Here is a 15550-nt window from a genome sequence, read left to right as displayed (position 1 = left end):
ACAAACAAAAACCTGATAGACAGGGAAGTATATAAAGTAGGAACCCCACACCCGACGCCCTCTTCAGATTAGCTGAGAGCCTATCTGTGCTTCATAAGTCAGATGCATAGATTTGCTTGCCTTGCTTCTTTAATAAATGTGCGTGCTTTGCAGAGTGGTTAAAATAAATTCACTTGCTTTAATGTTTTAATAAATTCACTTTATCACAATGTATTCAAGGTCTCTAGTATAAATTCATTTCTATGAGAAGACAAGAATCCAGGTTGGGGACAGCCCTCTCCCTCTGACTCAGGAGGCTATCCAATAACACCTCTCTGGTGTCTGTGACAGGTGCCTGTCACAAATAAACTCCCCAAAAAGATGCAACTGCTAACATTTTACACCAAGTCTTTTTTCTAACATTGTGTGAGCCTTAGTTTCCTGACATATAAAAGGGATGGCCAAATGCACTCACTCACATGATGTCAGATTTGACCCAATCTATTGAATCAGCATCTGTGAGGAAGGGACTAAACAATGCAGATGATAGGGATTCCAAAATGGTGGTGGAGTGAATAGAAGCTACACAGACCTTCTTCCAGGACCAAACTGAAATTACAACTAAAATAAAGAAAGCGGCCTCTCCCTCGGAGATTTAACCCCACCCAGGTGGGCCACTGAAATGCAAATTGAGGCCCACTAACAACCAGCATCTGCCCCACCCTCCGGAAATCCCCTTACGCTGAGCACCTGAGGAAGTTTTTCATTCAACTGAGAACCCAAGGCAAGTAACCACTGCTAATAGCCTCCAGGCAAAAAGCTAGAGGATAACTGTACCATTCCTGGGCTAGCAACTCTAACCAGGAAAGTAAGACTTGACACTGGTGTTTAATGTGGGTCCTCCCTCACGCATCTAAACCCAGGAAAGGGAGCCATAACAGCAGAACACCAACACCCACAAAAAAATTTGGCAGGCTCCAAAGTCTACTGTGATAGCTAAATGGTGAAACAAAGAAACAAAAGCCAAATGAAAGACAAGAGACCTCTACCAAAGATGAGATAATGTGGAGCAGTTAGGCAAGTTAACAGAGCTAGAATTCAGAACTATGATCTTGAGGAAGCTCAACAATATGAATAAGGACATAGAAATGTTGAAAATCAACCAATTGGAAATTAAAAACCACCAAGAAGAAATCAATAATGACATATCAGAAATAAAGAACAGATTTGGAAGGTCTAAACAGCAGAGTAGAGGAAGCTGAGGACCGGATCAGTGAATGGGAAGACAGGCTAGAAAAAAATCAACCAATCAAAAAACCAAAAGGAAAAAACAATTAGAAAACAGGAAGATAGCTTAAGAGAACTGTGGGACAACTGGAAACATACTAATATTCACATCATAGGAGTCCCCGAAGAAGAAGAAAATGAGCAAGGGTTAGAGAATATATTTGAAGAAATGATGACATAAAACTTCCCTAATTTGGTGAAGGAAGAAGGCATTCAAATTCAAGAAGCATAGAGAGCCGCAAGTAAGAAGAACCCAAACAGGCCCACACCAAGACACACAGTAATTACAATGCCAAAAATTAAAGACAAAGAGAGAACCCTAAAACCAGCAAGAGGTAAGCAACAGGTTACCTACAAAGTAAACCCCATAAGGCTCTCAGCTGACTTCTCAAAAGAAACACTACAGGCCAGAAGGGAATGGCATGAAGTAACCAAGGTCATGAAAACAAGGATCTGAATCCAAGACTACTCTACTCAGCAAGGCTGTCATTCAAGATAGAAGGTCAAATAAAGAGCTTCCCAGACCAAAAAAAAAAAAAAAAAAAAAAGGCTAAGGGACTACATTAGCACCAAACCAGCACTGCAAGAAATGTTAAAAGTAATTAATAGAAGAAATAGGAAGAAAAATATAACCAAACTAAACAAAAATGGCAATAAATAAGTACATATCAATAATCACCTTAAATGTAAATGAATTCAATGCTCTGATAAAAAGACACAGAGTAGCTGATTGGATAAGAAAGCATGACTCACATATATGTTGTTTACAAGAGACCCACCTCACAACAAAAGACTCACATAGGTTGAAAGTAAAAGGATGGAAAAATAAATCTTCCAAGCAAACAGAAAGGAAAAAAAAGCTTGGGTAGCAATACTCATATCTGATCAAATAGATTTCGAAATGAAGGCCATAACTAGAGACAAAGAAGGCCACTACATAATATTGAAAGGATCTATCCAACAGGAAGATATAACCTTGATAAACATATATGCACCCAATATAGGAGCACCAAAATATATTACAAATCTTCTGGAGGACTTTAAAGGAGAAATCGATAGCAATACAATCATAGCAGGGGACTTCAATACCCTGCTGACACTTCTGGATAGATCCTCTAGAAAAAAATTAGCAAGGAAACAGAGACTCTAAATGAAGCACTAGACCAAATGGATTTAATAGATATCTACAGAGAATTACACCCCAAAATTACAGAATTCACATTATTCTCAAGTGCACATGGGACATTCTCAAAGATAGACCACATGATAGGACACAAACTAAATCTCTACAAGTTCAAGAAGACTGATATCATATCAAGCATCTTCTCAGATCACAATGGCATAAAACTAGAAATCAATTACAACAAAAACATGCAAAGACATTTGAACACATGGAGGCTAAATAATGTTACTAAACCATGAAGGAGTACCATGGAGATCAAGGAAGAAATTAAAAACTTCCTGGAATCCAATGAAAATGAACACACAACAACACAAAATCTATGGGATGCAACAAGAGCAGTTCTGACAGGAAAGTTCATAGCACTATAGGCCTACCTCAAGAAACAAGAAAAATTTCTAATTGACTGTCTAACCTCAAACTTAAAGAATTAGAAAGCAAACAAAAAGAAAACTCCAGAGCAAGTAGAAGGAAGGAAATAGTAAATATCTGAGCAGAAATAAATGACATAAAGACCAAAAAAACCAATTCAAAGGATCAATGAAACAAAGAGCTAGTTTTTCGATTGATGGACCCTTAGCTAGACTCACCAAGAGACAAAGAGAGAGAACCCAAATACACAAAATCAGAAATGAAAGAGGAGAGGTAACAACTGACACCACAGAAATGCAAAAGATCGTTAACAACTACTATGAACAATTATATGGCAACAAATTCGACAATCTAAGTGAAATGGACAAATTTCTAGAAACACATAGTCTCCCAAAACTGGACTGGGAAGAGATAGAAAACTTGAATAGACCAATAACAACTAAGGAATTTAAAGAGGTAATCAAGACTCTCCCAACAAACAAAAGCCCAGGCCCGGATGGCTTCACGGGGGAGTTTTACCGAACATTCAAAAAAAAGAACTAACACCCATTCTCCTCAAACTATTTCAAAAAATTCAAGAAGAAGGAAGACTTCCAAACTCGTTTTATGAGGCCAGCATAATTCTAATTCCAAAACCAAAAAAAGACACTACAAAGAAAGAAAACTACAGGCCAATATCCCTGATGAACATAGATGACAAAATCCTGAACAAAATACTAGCAAATCGGATCCAGCAATACATCAAAAAATTATTCACCATGACCAAGTGGGATTCATCCCAGAGATGCAAGGCTGGGACAATATTCGCAAATCAATAAATGTGATACACCACATAAATAAAATGAAGAATACAAACCACATGATCATATCAATAGATGCTGAAAAAGCCTTCGACAAAATCCAGCATCCATTTCTAATAAAAATACTCAGCAATGTGGGAATAGAGGGATCAGATCTCAACATAATAAAGGCCACATATGAAAGACCTATAGCCAACATCATACTTAATGGGCAGAAACTAAAAGCATTTCCCTTGAGAACAGGAACAAGACAGGGATGCCCACTTTCTCCACTCTTATTTAACATAGTACTGGAAGTCTTAGCCACAGCAATCAGACAGGAAGAAAAAATAAAAGGGATCCAAATTGGAAAGAAGAAAGTGAAACTGTCAGTATTTGCAGATGACATGATATTATACACAGAAAACCCTAAAGACTCCATCAAAAATCTACTAGACTTAATAATGAATTTGGCAAAGTAGCAGGATACAAAATTAATGTCAAGAAATCAATGGCATTCTTATATACCAATGATAAACTCACAGAAGGAGAAACTGAAAAAACAATCCCATTTACCATCATGGCAAAAAAATTAAGATACCTAGGAATAAACTTAACCAAAGAAGTAAAGAACCTATTTGCAGAAAACTACAGGACATTGAAAAAAGAAATAGAGGAAGATATAAAAAGGTGGAAGCACATACCCTGTTCATAGATTGGAAGAATTAACATCATTAAAATGTCCATACTACTCAAAGCCATCTATAGATTCAATGCAATCCCCATCAAAATACCAACGACATATTTCACAGAATTAGAACAAATACTTCAAAAATTCATATGGAACCAAAAAAGACCCCAAATAGCCACAGCAATCTTGAAAAAGAATGACAAAGTAGGTGGGATCACAATACCAGATATCAGGTTATACTACAAAGCAACTGTAATCAAAACAGCTTGGTACTGGCACAAGAACAGGCACATAGACAAGTGGAACAGAACAAAGAACCCAGAAATTGACCCGAGACACTATGCTCAATTAATATTTGACAAAGGAGGCAAGAGCATACAATGAAGTAAAGACAGCCTCTTTAATAAATGGTGTTGGGAAATGAAACTAGACCATCAACTTACACCATACACAAAAATAAACTCAAAATGGATAAAAGCCTTAAATGTGACTTGTGAATCCATAAAAATCCTAGAAGAAAATGAAGGCAACAAAATTTCAGACATCACACGCAGCAGAATTTTTACTTATACAATGACTAAGGCAAGAGAAACAAAGGAAAAAATGAATACATGGGACTACATCAAACTAAAAAGCATCTGCACAGCAAAAGAAACAAGCATCAAAATAGAAAGAGAACCCACTATATTCGCAAATCATAATTGTTAACGATACATCAGATAAGGGTCTAATTTCTAAAATATATAGAGTACTCATACAACTCAACAAAAGGAAGACAAACAATCCAATTAAAAAATGGGCAGAAGACCTAAACAGAAAAGAACATACAATGTCCAAAAGACATATGAAAGGACATACAAATGGCCAAAAGACATGAAAAAATGTTCAACGTCACTAATCATCAGAGAGATGCAAATTAAAATAACTATGAGATACCACCTCACATCTGCCAGAATGGCTGCCATCAACAAATTATCAAACAACAAGTGCTGGTGAGGGTGTGGAGAAAAGGGTACTCTAGTATACTGAAGGTGGGAATGCAGACTGGTGCAGCCACCATGGAAAACAATATGGTGTTTCCGCAAAAATTAAATATCGAACTGTCATTTGACCCAGTGATCCCACTTCTAGGACTATAACCTAAGAAGCCTGAAACACCAATCGGAAAGAATATATGTACCCCTATGTTCATAGCAGCACTATTTATAATTGCTAAAATCTGGAAATAGTCCAAGTATCCATTAATAGATGAGTAGATACAAAAACTGTGGTACATATACACAATGGAATAATATGCAGCTGTACGAAAGAAAGATCTCTTATCCTTTGAGATAACATGGAGGGACCTGGAGAGTATTATGCTAAGCGAAAGAAGCCAATCAGAGAAAGACAAATATCACATGATCTCACTTATTTGTAGAATTTAATGAATAAAATAAACTGATGAACAAAACAGACCCAGAGACATATAAAAAAGTAGGGTTCACACTGACAGACCTTAGGTGTGGGGAGAGATAAACTAAAGAATTTATATAGCCTTGGCCGGTTTGGCTCAACGGTTAGAGTGTCTGCCTGTGGTCCAGAGAGACCCGGGTTCGGTTCCTGCTAAGGGTGTGTACCTCGGTTGCAGTTTGTCCCCGGCCCTGGTTGGTCGTGCAGGTGGCAGCCACTTGATGTGTCCCTTTCATGTCGATGTTTCTCTCTCTCTCTCTCTCTCTCTCTCTCTTTCTCTCTCTCTCTTCCTCTCTCTCCCTCCCACTCTATCTGAACAAAAAATGAAAAAAATATCCTCGGGTGAGGATAAAAAAATAATAATAATTTATATGCATATATGAATAACTAATGGACATAGACAACAATGCTGGGGGTGGGAGGGTATCTAGGGGGGAAAAAGTGCTGGCAGACAGGTGCCGTATCTGAGACTCCACTAACCTGGCTCAAACTGTTGGTCCTGCCCTGGGGATTCCCTGAGACCCTGCCCAACCCAACTTTCGGGCCCACCCAAGTTGTTTCCAGTGGCTTTACAATAGGAATGACATGTCTTGACTCATGCTTCAGACTTTCCTAAAGTTTCTCAAACAAGCAGCATCTGGCCTCAGCAAGCCCCATACCTCTTGCTAAGTGGCCCCAGGCCTGGCACTAGCAGCCAACCTTGGTTCACAGCTTGGCCTCACTTGGGCACCTCCAAGCCCAGCACAAGTAGCAACCATCAGCAGATAGCTTTGTAGCTTATGCTTGGTGGCCCTGAGCAGAACACAGGCAGTGGCTAATCTTGGCCTGCAACTCCCAGGAGGCATTAGAGCCAGCACACCCAGTGGACAGCTTCAGACCACACTGAAGCACTACCACCCAACCACCTCCACAAGCCATACACTGAAGGCAGACTCAGTGGGTACCAGAGCCCTGCTGAAATAAGTTCTGCTATGTGAGGTTGGCCCTTACAAGGCTAATCCTCAAAGGTGATTTGAGGTCAATGGTCACAGCCAGTCCTTGCTGCTGATGGGCCTGGGTAAATCTCTCCTATTGACAAACCAACAGCAATCAAGATGCAATTACAACACAAGGGTGTGCAGTCCATATGGAGATGGGGCACACTTCAAGTACCCAGTATGGGTAATCAAGGAGGCAGTGTCACTGAACCCTACAGGACACTGACTACAGGCCATTCTACCAAGCCTAAAAGATGTAGCCGCTCTACCTAATATACAGAAACAAACACAGGGAGGATGCCAAAATGAGGCGACAAACATGTCCCAAATGAAAGAACAGAACAAAACTCCAGAAAAAAACTCCTACAAAATGGAGATAAGCAGTATAACAGATGCAGATTTCAAAAGACTGGTTATAAGGATGCTCAAGGAACTTAGTGAGGACTTCAAGTAATAAAGGACCAGTAAGAAATGAAGGATATACTACTTGAAATAAAGAATAATTTACAGCCCTGGCCAGTTTGGCTCAGCAGTTAGAGTGTCAGCCCATGGACCAGAGAGACCCGGGTTCAGTTCCCTCTCAGGGCACGTACCTCAGTTGTAGTTTGTCCCTGCCCTGGTTGGGGCTGTGTGGGTGGCAACCAGTCAATGTTTCTCTCTCTCTTCCTCCCTTTCTCCCTCCTGCTCTATCTGATGATAGATGTAAAAATGTCCTCAGGTGAGGATTAAAAATACTACTACTACTACTACTACTACTAATAATAATAATAATAATAATAATAATAATTTACAGAGAATCTACAGTAGAGTAGGTGAAGCCAAGAATCAAACCAGTGATTTGGAAAATAAGAAAGCAAAAACACCCAATCAAAACAGCAAAAAGAAAAATGAATACAAAAAAGAAATGAGGATAGTGTAAGGAGACTCTGGAAGAACTTCAAGCATACCAACATTCACATCACGGGGGTGCTGGAAGAAGAAGAGAGAGAGCAAGAAATTAAAAACCTATTTTTTTAAAAAAAATGACAGAAAACTTCACTAAACTTGGTGATGGAAACAGACATACAAGTCCAGGAAGCGCAGAGAGTCCCAAACAAGATGAATCCAAAGAGGCCCACACAAAGACACATCATAATAAAAATGCAAGAGGTTAAAGACAAAGAAAGAATCTTAAAAGGAGCAAGAGAAAAGCAGTTCATTACCTACAAGGGAGCTCCCATAAGATTGTTAGATGTTTTCTCAAAAGAAGGGAATGGCAAGAAATATTGAAAGTGTTGAAAAGCAAGGACCTACAACCAAGATGACTCTACCTTGCAAAGCTATCATTTAGAATCCAAGGACAGATAAAGTGCTTCCCAGACAAGACAAAGCTAAAGTAGTTCATCAACACCAAACCAGCATTATATGAAATGTTAAAGGGTCTTCTTTAAGAAGAAGATAAAAAATATGAACAATAAAACCACAATAAATACATGTCTATCAACAACTGAATCTACAAATAAAGTGAATATACAGAACTGAAAGAGACACATAGATACAGACAACTTTTTGTTGGTTGCCAGATGGCAGGGGGGCTGGGGAGGTGGGAGGAAAAGGTGAAGGAATTAAACAGTACAAATTGGTTGTTACAGAATGGTCATGGAGATACAAAGTACAGCATTGGAAATACAGTGAATAATATTCTAATAACTAGGTGTGGTGCTAGATGTGTGTGGGATTTATTGGGGTGATCATTTATTAAGTTATGTAATGTTTAATCACTGGGGTGTATACCTGAAACTAATATAATGATGTATGTCAACTGTAATTGAAAATAAAAAATGATTTAAAAAAATACAAATAGATAAGACACTTTCTCGTTTTTAATTCTTTGTAGAAATTTATAACGAAATTTCTAGTATGCAAACTTAGTGATACCATTAATTTTTAGCTTAAAAAATAATGTGCATATAAAAATACTGTTGACTCTTAATTAAAACATTCATAAAAGATATTAGTGGCAAAATCAAATCAAAATAAGAGATGTTCTAAACCAGTGTTTCATATACCAGGTTTTGGAGGAAAACAGAGAACTGAGAACATTTCATGAAAGATGGGTACAGCATTAAATGAATTTAAGTAATGATAGTTTGAACGTTAAACAAGTTTCTTTACTTCTTTCTCACAGGCTTTAACGTGCTAATGTGAACTGTGAATTCCCAAAAGAAGTAAATGGAATGCAGTGTGTCCCAAATTTATTTCAGTTGGGATTTGGTTAAGGGTCACACTTCAGGAAACACTGTTGCAGGACAGCACAAACCGAATCAAATCAGATTTCCCCTACATATTTTATATTCATATCTCTGGAGAAGGAATTATGTCTTTTATTTAAAATATCTTTTTTCAAAATATAAAAGAGAATCTAAATCGTTAGTAAGCTTTAATTTATCAAGGAAAAATAAATATTGCTCAGTTTCAGACTTATAAGATAACTTAGAGTACATGTAGAGCCAATCACCTAGTAGAATTGATTCCACTTTCTAAAAAGAATCAAAGACTAAAACCTGTGGGGTAAATTCAACCAATTATGAGTTATTTCTTTAGTGTAAAGAGACTTAGAATTTAGTCCTGAACTCTCACGTATAATGACCATACTACTTTGAACAAATCACATACCAGTTCAATTTCTTTAACTATAAAATACTGTAACACATAAAGCTGTACTACATGAACTCTATAAAATTGTTTAGCTCTAAATATACTATTTTCCAACTTAATAGATTTAATACTTATTAAACAGTGAAAGAGTATTTTTTTCCAATTTAGCTTACATATTTCCAATAGTATAACTTCTGTTTATACACCTCCCAGATATTTATCACTTAAAACTTTAAAGGTGAGATTCATTTTGAATAAAAAAACAGATTTTTATGTCTCTCTAATGTCTGAATTATAACTCTATTTAAAAGATATCTATGTCTAAGGACTGGACAGAGAGTGACAACGGACCACAGTGTAGTAAAGTTTGAATACCTGAAAGCAAACGATTATCAGCCAGAAGCAAAGTAGATGAATGCAGGCTTTTCAATTGTTAATTATTTTCAGAAGCAAAGGTTAGCTTTAACATCAGGAGAGAACAATGTTCCAGTGGACAAATTGAAAGATGTTAGTAATAATGACATCTAACAAATATTCTTTAAGAAATTTTAATTATTTACCTGTAATGGACCCAAGATAGAACTTGTTGTATACATGAAAAAGAGGCGAAGATAACTCAGGACATTTGCAAATGCAAAAAGCCCTTCTGCCACCAGTGTAGGATGAAATGCATCCCAGTCTTTCCGATCAGCAAAGTCATGAAACTACGGAAGAAAAAGCCAAAGGTAAGTAGCTCTCTAAATTTAGGAAATAAAAACATATTCCAAGTATTGGGGAATAAAAAACTATTTTAATTATGTCTCCTTGTAGGAGATCACTATTTATGTTTAAAAAGGTCTCTTCTTTTAATAGAAATAACATTGTTTTAACTAAATATTTCTACATAGATGAGGCAATACTCTATATAAGGTTTTCTCAGAAATTGTGAGGTTTAAAAATAATTTTTAAAACTGTCATTAAACTTTTTATGAATGAAACACTTGCTAATTTTTCTTAAATTCTACAACACAAATTTTAAGTATGTTTACATGTCAATTTATTAGCTATCATAATAAAATAACCTAGCCCCTTGACTCAGGATTCTAGAATGAACGAGTCTAAAAATCAATGACCCTCGACTCTTTATTGAACCATGTATGACCAATTTTTATTTCTTACTAACTTTACAATTCCAATCACTGAACACGTCCTAATTACTTAAAGGAACAGAGTTTTTTGTTGTTGTTGTTGTTTTGTTTTTAATTAAATAAAATTATGTTAGATAACCAGTTCACCTTTTCTAAAGTCTATAGGTTCCTTTTTTTGAAAAACCAGACAATACTATATCTTTTAGTTCCTTGAACATGACACCTCAGAAGAATTCTAAACTCAGAGTTTAAACAAAGATAGTTAACATAAAATCTATTACCTTTTCTGGGCTTGGGGTAGTGTAAATCTTTATAAAAGTAAAATTATAAGATGTTGATAAGGCTAGATTTTTATTAAATTCTAAATTTAAAATACAGTCATCAGAAAAATAATTACATTTATACTACTTTTAAAGCTGTGTAAGATAATAATCATGATTTGGAATGTATAAAACACTATATAACGAATATTCAGATAAACTTTTTTTCTGCCAGATATAAAGATATCTAACACTAATTAATTTAAGTAACTTTGTGTTTTCATTTTAAGTATATCCAGGTTAATGAGGTACATAAACCTAGTTCAGATATAAGGAATTAGCATTTGGTAGAAAGAAAATGCCTAGACAGATCTGGATTTAAGTCCAGACTTGGTTTCTTACTGTGTGGTCTTAGACAAGTTACTTAATATTTCTGCACTTCATTTTCCTTATTTGAAAAATGGGAATAAGGACATCTATCTCATAGAGTCCCTGTGAGGATAAAATGAGATCAAGCATGGCAAGTATCAACCATGGTGCCTGGCATATAATAGGTAACAAACATTTAAAGGTAATTAACATTCTTTAAACTATTGGAAAGGAAGGAAACAATGTGCACATGGATAGGTTAAAATGAAAACATAACAGATACAGATTTGAGTCAATGTAATTCTGATTTAGGTAGCTAAATATCTCAGGTTTTTCTAAATAAACTTCATTTGTGCCTCCAACTGACATTGTTAATAGTCACCTTGTTGTGAGCGACCACTTTGAGAGCAAAAGTTGCCAAATAAAGTGAATTCATGACAAAACTGAGTTGATTACGAGATTCTTCTAAAAAATCTTCCAATCCTTCATACCAGAGTCTTTTAATGTCTGACCAAATCATCCCTTTAAAAAAAAAGAAAAAGAAGAAGAAAAATCAGATAGCGCTCTCTTACTTCAATAAACTGAAAAATACTTTTGGACCCAAAGTATTAAATAAATAACATTTACATCAGCTATAGCCCCACTAAGAAGGAAAAAACAAAACAAAAAAATTTTCAGTGAAAAATTCGAAAGAAAATAATCTTAAATTTCATATGGTAATCTCTTTCCCAGAGAGGGAGTAATGTGAAAGAGCGTAAAATAACAGCTTGATGCCACACACTGACACCCATCCTAACGGTTCAGTTCCGGTTCCTTTTCTCCATCTACTCACTCCTATATCGACCTCATCCAGTCTGGTCTAATGGCTTTAAATACCACATATGTGTCAATGTGTTTTTATATAATAATCATCCTCTGAACCTCACTCTTAAATTTCACTTGTATTGGTACTTAGCTGCTGTCTCCAAATGGATGTCCTACATGTCCAAACTGAACTCCTAATCTCTGCCCCTACATTCACTGCACGTAAGGCCTCCTTATTTCTTTGGATGGCAACTCCATTCCTCTAGTTGCTCCATCCAAATGTCTTTGAATCATTCTTAATTCATATTTCTTTTATTTATTTTCTTTAAATTTTTCATTTATTCATTTGTTTTTGTTAGATGCTTCTCATTTTTCCCCCGCGGACACCCTCCTCCCCTTCCCCCCACCCCATCCCCAGCTTTGTTGTCTATGTTCATTGGTCATGCATACATGCAAGTTCTGTGGTTTATCTCTTGACCCACAAATGCCCCTTCCTCTGAGGCTTGTCAGTCTGTACCCCCATATTTCTTTTAAATCACACATTCAATGCAGTAGCAAAATCTTTTGGTTCTACTTTCAAAATATATTTAGGATCTAACCCTTCTCACTACCACTTCAACTTCAAGCCATGATCATCTCTTGCTTGGATTACTTTAATAACCTACCTGGTCTCCCTTCTGGTACTCCAATCTCCCTAAAATCTATTCTCAACAGAGCAACCAGAGTAATCCTTTTAAAATGCCAAGTGTTGCCCTGGCCAGTTTGGCTCAGTGGTTAGAGCGTCAGCCTGCGGTCCAAAGAGACCGGGGTTTGGTTCCCGCTAAGGGCGCGTACTTCAGTTGTAGTTTGTTCCCGGCCCTGGTTGGGTAGTGTGGGTGGCAGCCACTCGATGTGTCCCTTTCACGTCGATGTTTCTCTCTCTCTCTCCCTCCCACTCTATTTGAACAAAAAATGGAAAAATGTCCTCAGGTGAGGATTAAAAAAATAAAAAATGCCAAATGTTACTTTTCCCCTCAAAACCCTGAAGTAACTCCCAGAGGACGAAGGGTTCTCTCTTCATGGGAACATAACCTCATGTTACCACCTACTAAAGTGGCTTCCTTGGAAACATACTGTGCTAAGAAAAATACATCAGGACAGCTGGTTCAACATTATAAAAATAATCACTGATTGGGAAAAGGCATGTGGACCAGGAGACTGTCAGTGAACTCAGAGACCCTGAAGTAGATAGCAAATATGGGAAGGCATGCTGAAGAGCACCGGCCTCAGCTTCTGTGTGTGACACCTCCCGTGACATAGGAGTTCGCCTGTAGTGGGAGTTACACTCTTAGGCTTTGTAAGACATTGTTCCTGTTGGATTTGAGGCCTCTCTAGCTGGGGTAGCCCACACCCATTCATACCACTTCATCTCAAACAACTGAGTGGGCCCTCTATGAGGTTTTGAAGCAGCCCTAAACTTTTGTAAGAACTGCCAATAAAGATCTATTTGAAGCTGTCATGTGGCATGCTGTACTTCCTGTTTGTATCCTTCTACAGAGCTCAGTACACCTGGTGCCAGGTTTCTGCCTAACGGTGTCCTGTGAGTGGGAATGGAAATGGGAACCCACAATCACTGTTGCTGATTGCGCAGAGTGGGCATTGCATCTTTCCTTACATCTCATTTCCCTCAGAGTCAAAATCAAATGCCTTACAAAGCCCTACATGACCTCTTCTCTGACCTCCTCTCCTATTGATCTTTTCTTCTATTACTCTAGTCACTCTGGCTCCTTGATTCCTTGCTGTTCTTTGAACACACGACTTGTTTTCAGACCTTTACACTGGTACTTCCCTCAGTTGGAAACCCCTCACCCTGATACCCATCTGGCTAACTCCCTCACTTCATGTCTTTGCCCACCACCTACTCTTATCACCCTATTTAAAACTGCAAACCCCATGCTCTCGACTCCCAATCCTCCAACTCTGCTTCTCCCTTTCATTTCCCTTAGTGCTCATCATGTTTAAACACTGGATATAGTTTACTTAGTATGTCTAGTATTAACTATCTTCCCCTCCCTTTGGGTGAGCTCTTTGTTTTATTGTAAGAATCTTTGTTTTATTAACCAATATCCTAAATGAAAATGTCCTGAATAGTGCCTGATACATTATGGCTGCTCCAAAAATTTGCTAAGTGAATAAATATACACAGATAAGACAAACAAACAAAACTTCCTTTTGGCTAGAGGTTCCTTCATAGTTATATATTCCTGGGAGTACCAGAGAACAGCAACATAACCCATGATAGTTTTATGATACATTCCTTAATTAAGATATTTTTAAAGATTATGAAGGAACAAAAGAATAGTGTTGCAACATAACGTATGGGTGAAGATCAAGTTAAGTCAATCAGAATCATTTTCTGGATTACCAGTAGGCAGAATAGTTTCCCTGGGAAACACATGAAACATTCTTGAAAAAAACTGTTCATAACATCTTAATTACATAGTACCCATGTTTTATATAGAAAAACATTTACAAATATGTGCATATCTGACAAAAAATACTCTTTTAAGAATTCCACTTGGGCCCTGGCTGGTGTGGCTCAGTTGGTTGGGTGTCATGCTGCGCACTGATAGGTTGCCAGTTTGATTCTTGGTCAGGGCACATGCCCAGGCTGCGGGTTCAATCCCTAGTAGGGAGCACGCAGGAGGCAGCCGACTGATGTTTCACTCTCACACTGCTGTTTTTCTCTCTCCCTCTCCCTTCCTCTATCTCTAAAAATTTATTTTAAAAAATCTTTTAAAAAGTCCACTTGGGTAAGCTTCTATTTAAAATGAATAGATAGCCCTGGCCAGTTTGGCTCAGCCCATGGACCAATGAGTCACGGATTCGATTCCGGTCAAGGGCACATACCTCAGTTGCAGTTCATCTAGCCCTGGTCAGGGTCGTATGGAAGGCAACCAGTCGATGTGTCTCTCCCACATCGATGCTTCTCTCTCTCTCATTCCCTCTCCCCCCTCCCACTCTATCTGATGATAAACAGAAAAATGTCTTCAGGTAAGGATTTGAAAAAAATAAATGAACAGATAAGGGAGAAGGGATGGTGGGGGTAGATAAAAATATAATATAATAAATGGATAAAAACTATGTGAAATGCTAAATCAAATAGTCTACATTTTATTAACTCAAACACCGTGACACTAAAACAGTAAACCAAAAGAAAAAATGCTTACAGAAATAAGTATACTTGCATTTGGTAAAATGCAGTATTATACCTAAAGAAACCTCTTGACAAAAATTAGAACATGAATTGGAGATTTTTGATCAAGAAAGGCAGACATGAAAGAATTGTGAGTACCACCGTCAAGTAGTTTCCTGTGTCCTGTGCAACACTCCACACCAAAAATGAACTAATACACTTGACGTATTTCATACTTCTGAATTGGATTGGAAGAACACAGTAACTTCAAACTATATTATCAATGTACTATATTTTAGAGTTCTTCTAGTTTTTGTTTTTTAGAATCAGTAACTAACATTAGTAAACTGTAATCCTATCATCGTGGGATTCCTCAAGGCTTGCTCCTAGGTCCTCTCTTCTAATTTATACTTTCTCCAGTGCCACATCCATGACCAGTTTATTCACATATAGTTGGCTCA

The 15550-nt window shown here is 37.3% G+C and overlaps 1 protein-coding gene across 2 annotated transcripts in view; it reads right to left on the bottom strand.

Moving 5' to 3' along the window:
* The window catches only part of TRPC1 (transient receptor potential cation channel subfamily C member 1), an 82889-nt gene that overhangs the window by 17680 nt on the left and 49659 nt on the right, over positions 1–15550 (bottom strand). For both annotated transcript variants that reach the window (XM_036242793.1, XM_036242794.1), the window contains 2 exons: positions 11493–11632; positions 9915–10058 (listed from right to left, as the gene is read on the bottom strand). In XM_036242793.1, the coding sequence (XP_036098686.1) occupies positions 9915–10058; positions 11493–11632 (284 nt within the window). The remainder of the gene's footprint in view (positions 1–9914; positions 10059–11492; positions 11633–15550) is intronic.

Source organism: Molossus molossus, unplaced genomic scaffold, assembly GCF_014108415.1.
Source record: "Molossus molossus isolate mMolMol1 unplaced genomic scaffold, mMolMol1.p scaffold_m16_p_5, whole genome shotgun sequence".
NCBI lineage: Eukaryota > Metazoa > Chordata > Mammalia > Chiroptera > Molossidae > Molossus > Molossus molossus.
The sequence above is the reverse complement of the archived record's forward strand: the minus strand, read 5'-3'. Positions and strand labels throughout refer to the sequence as shown.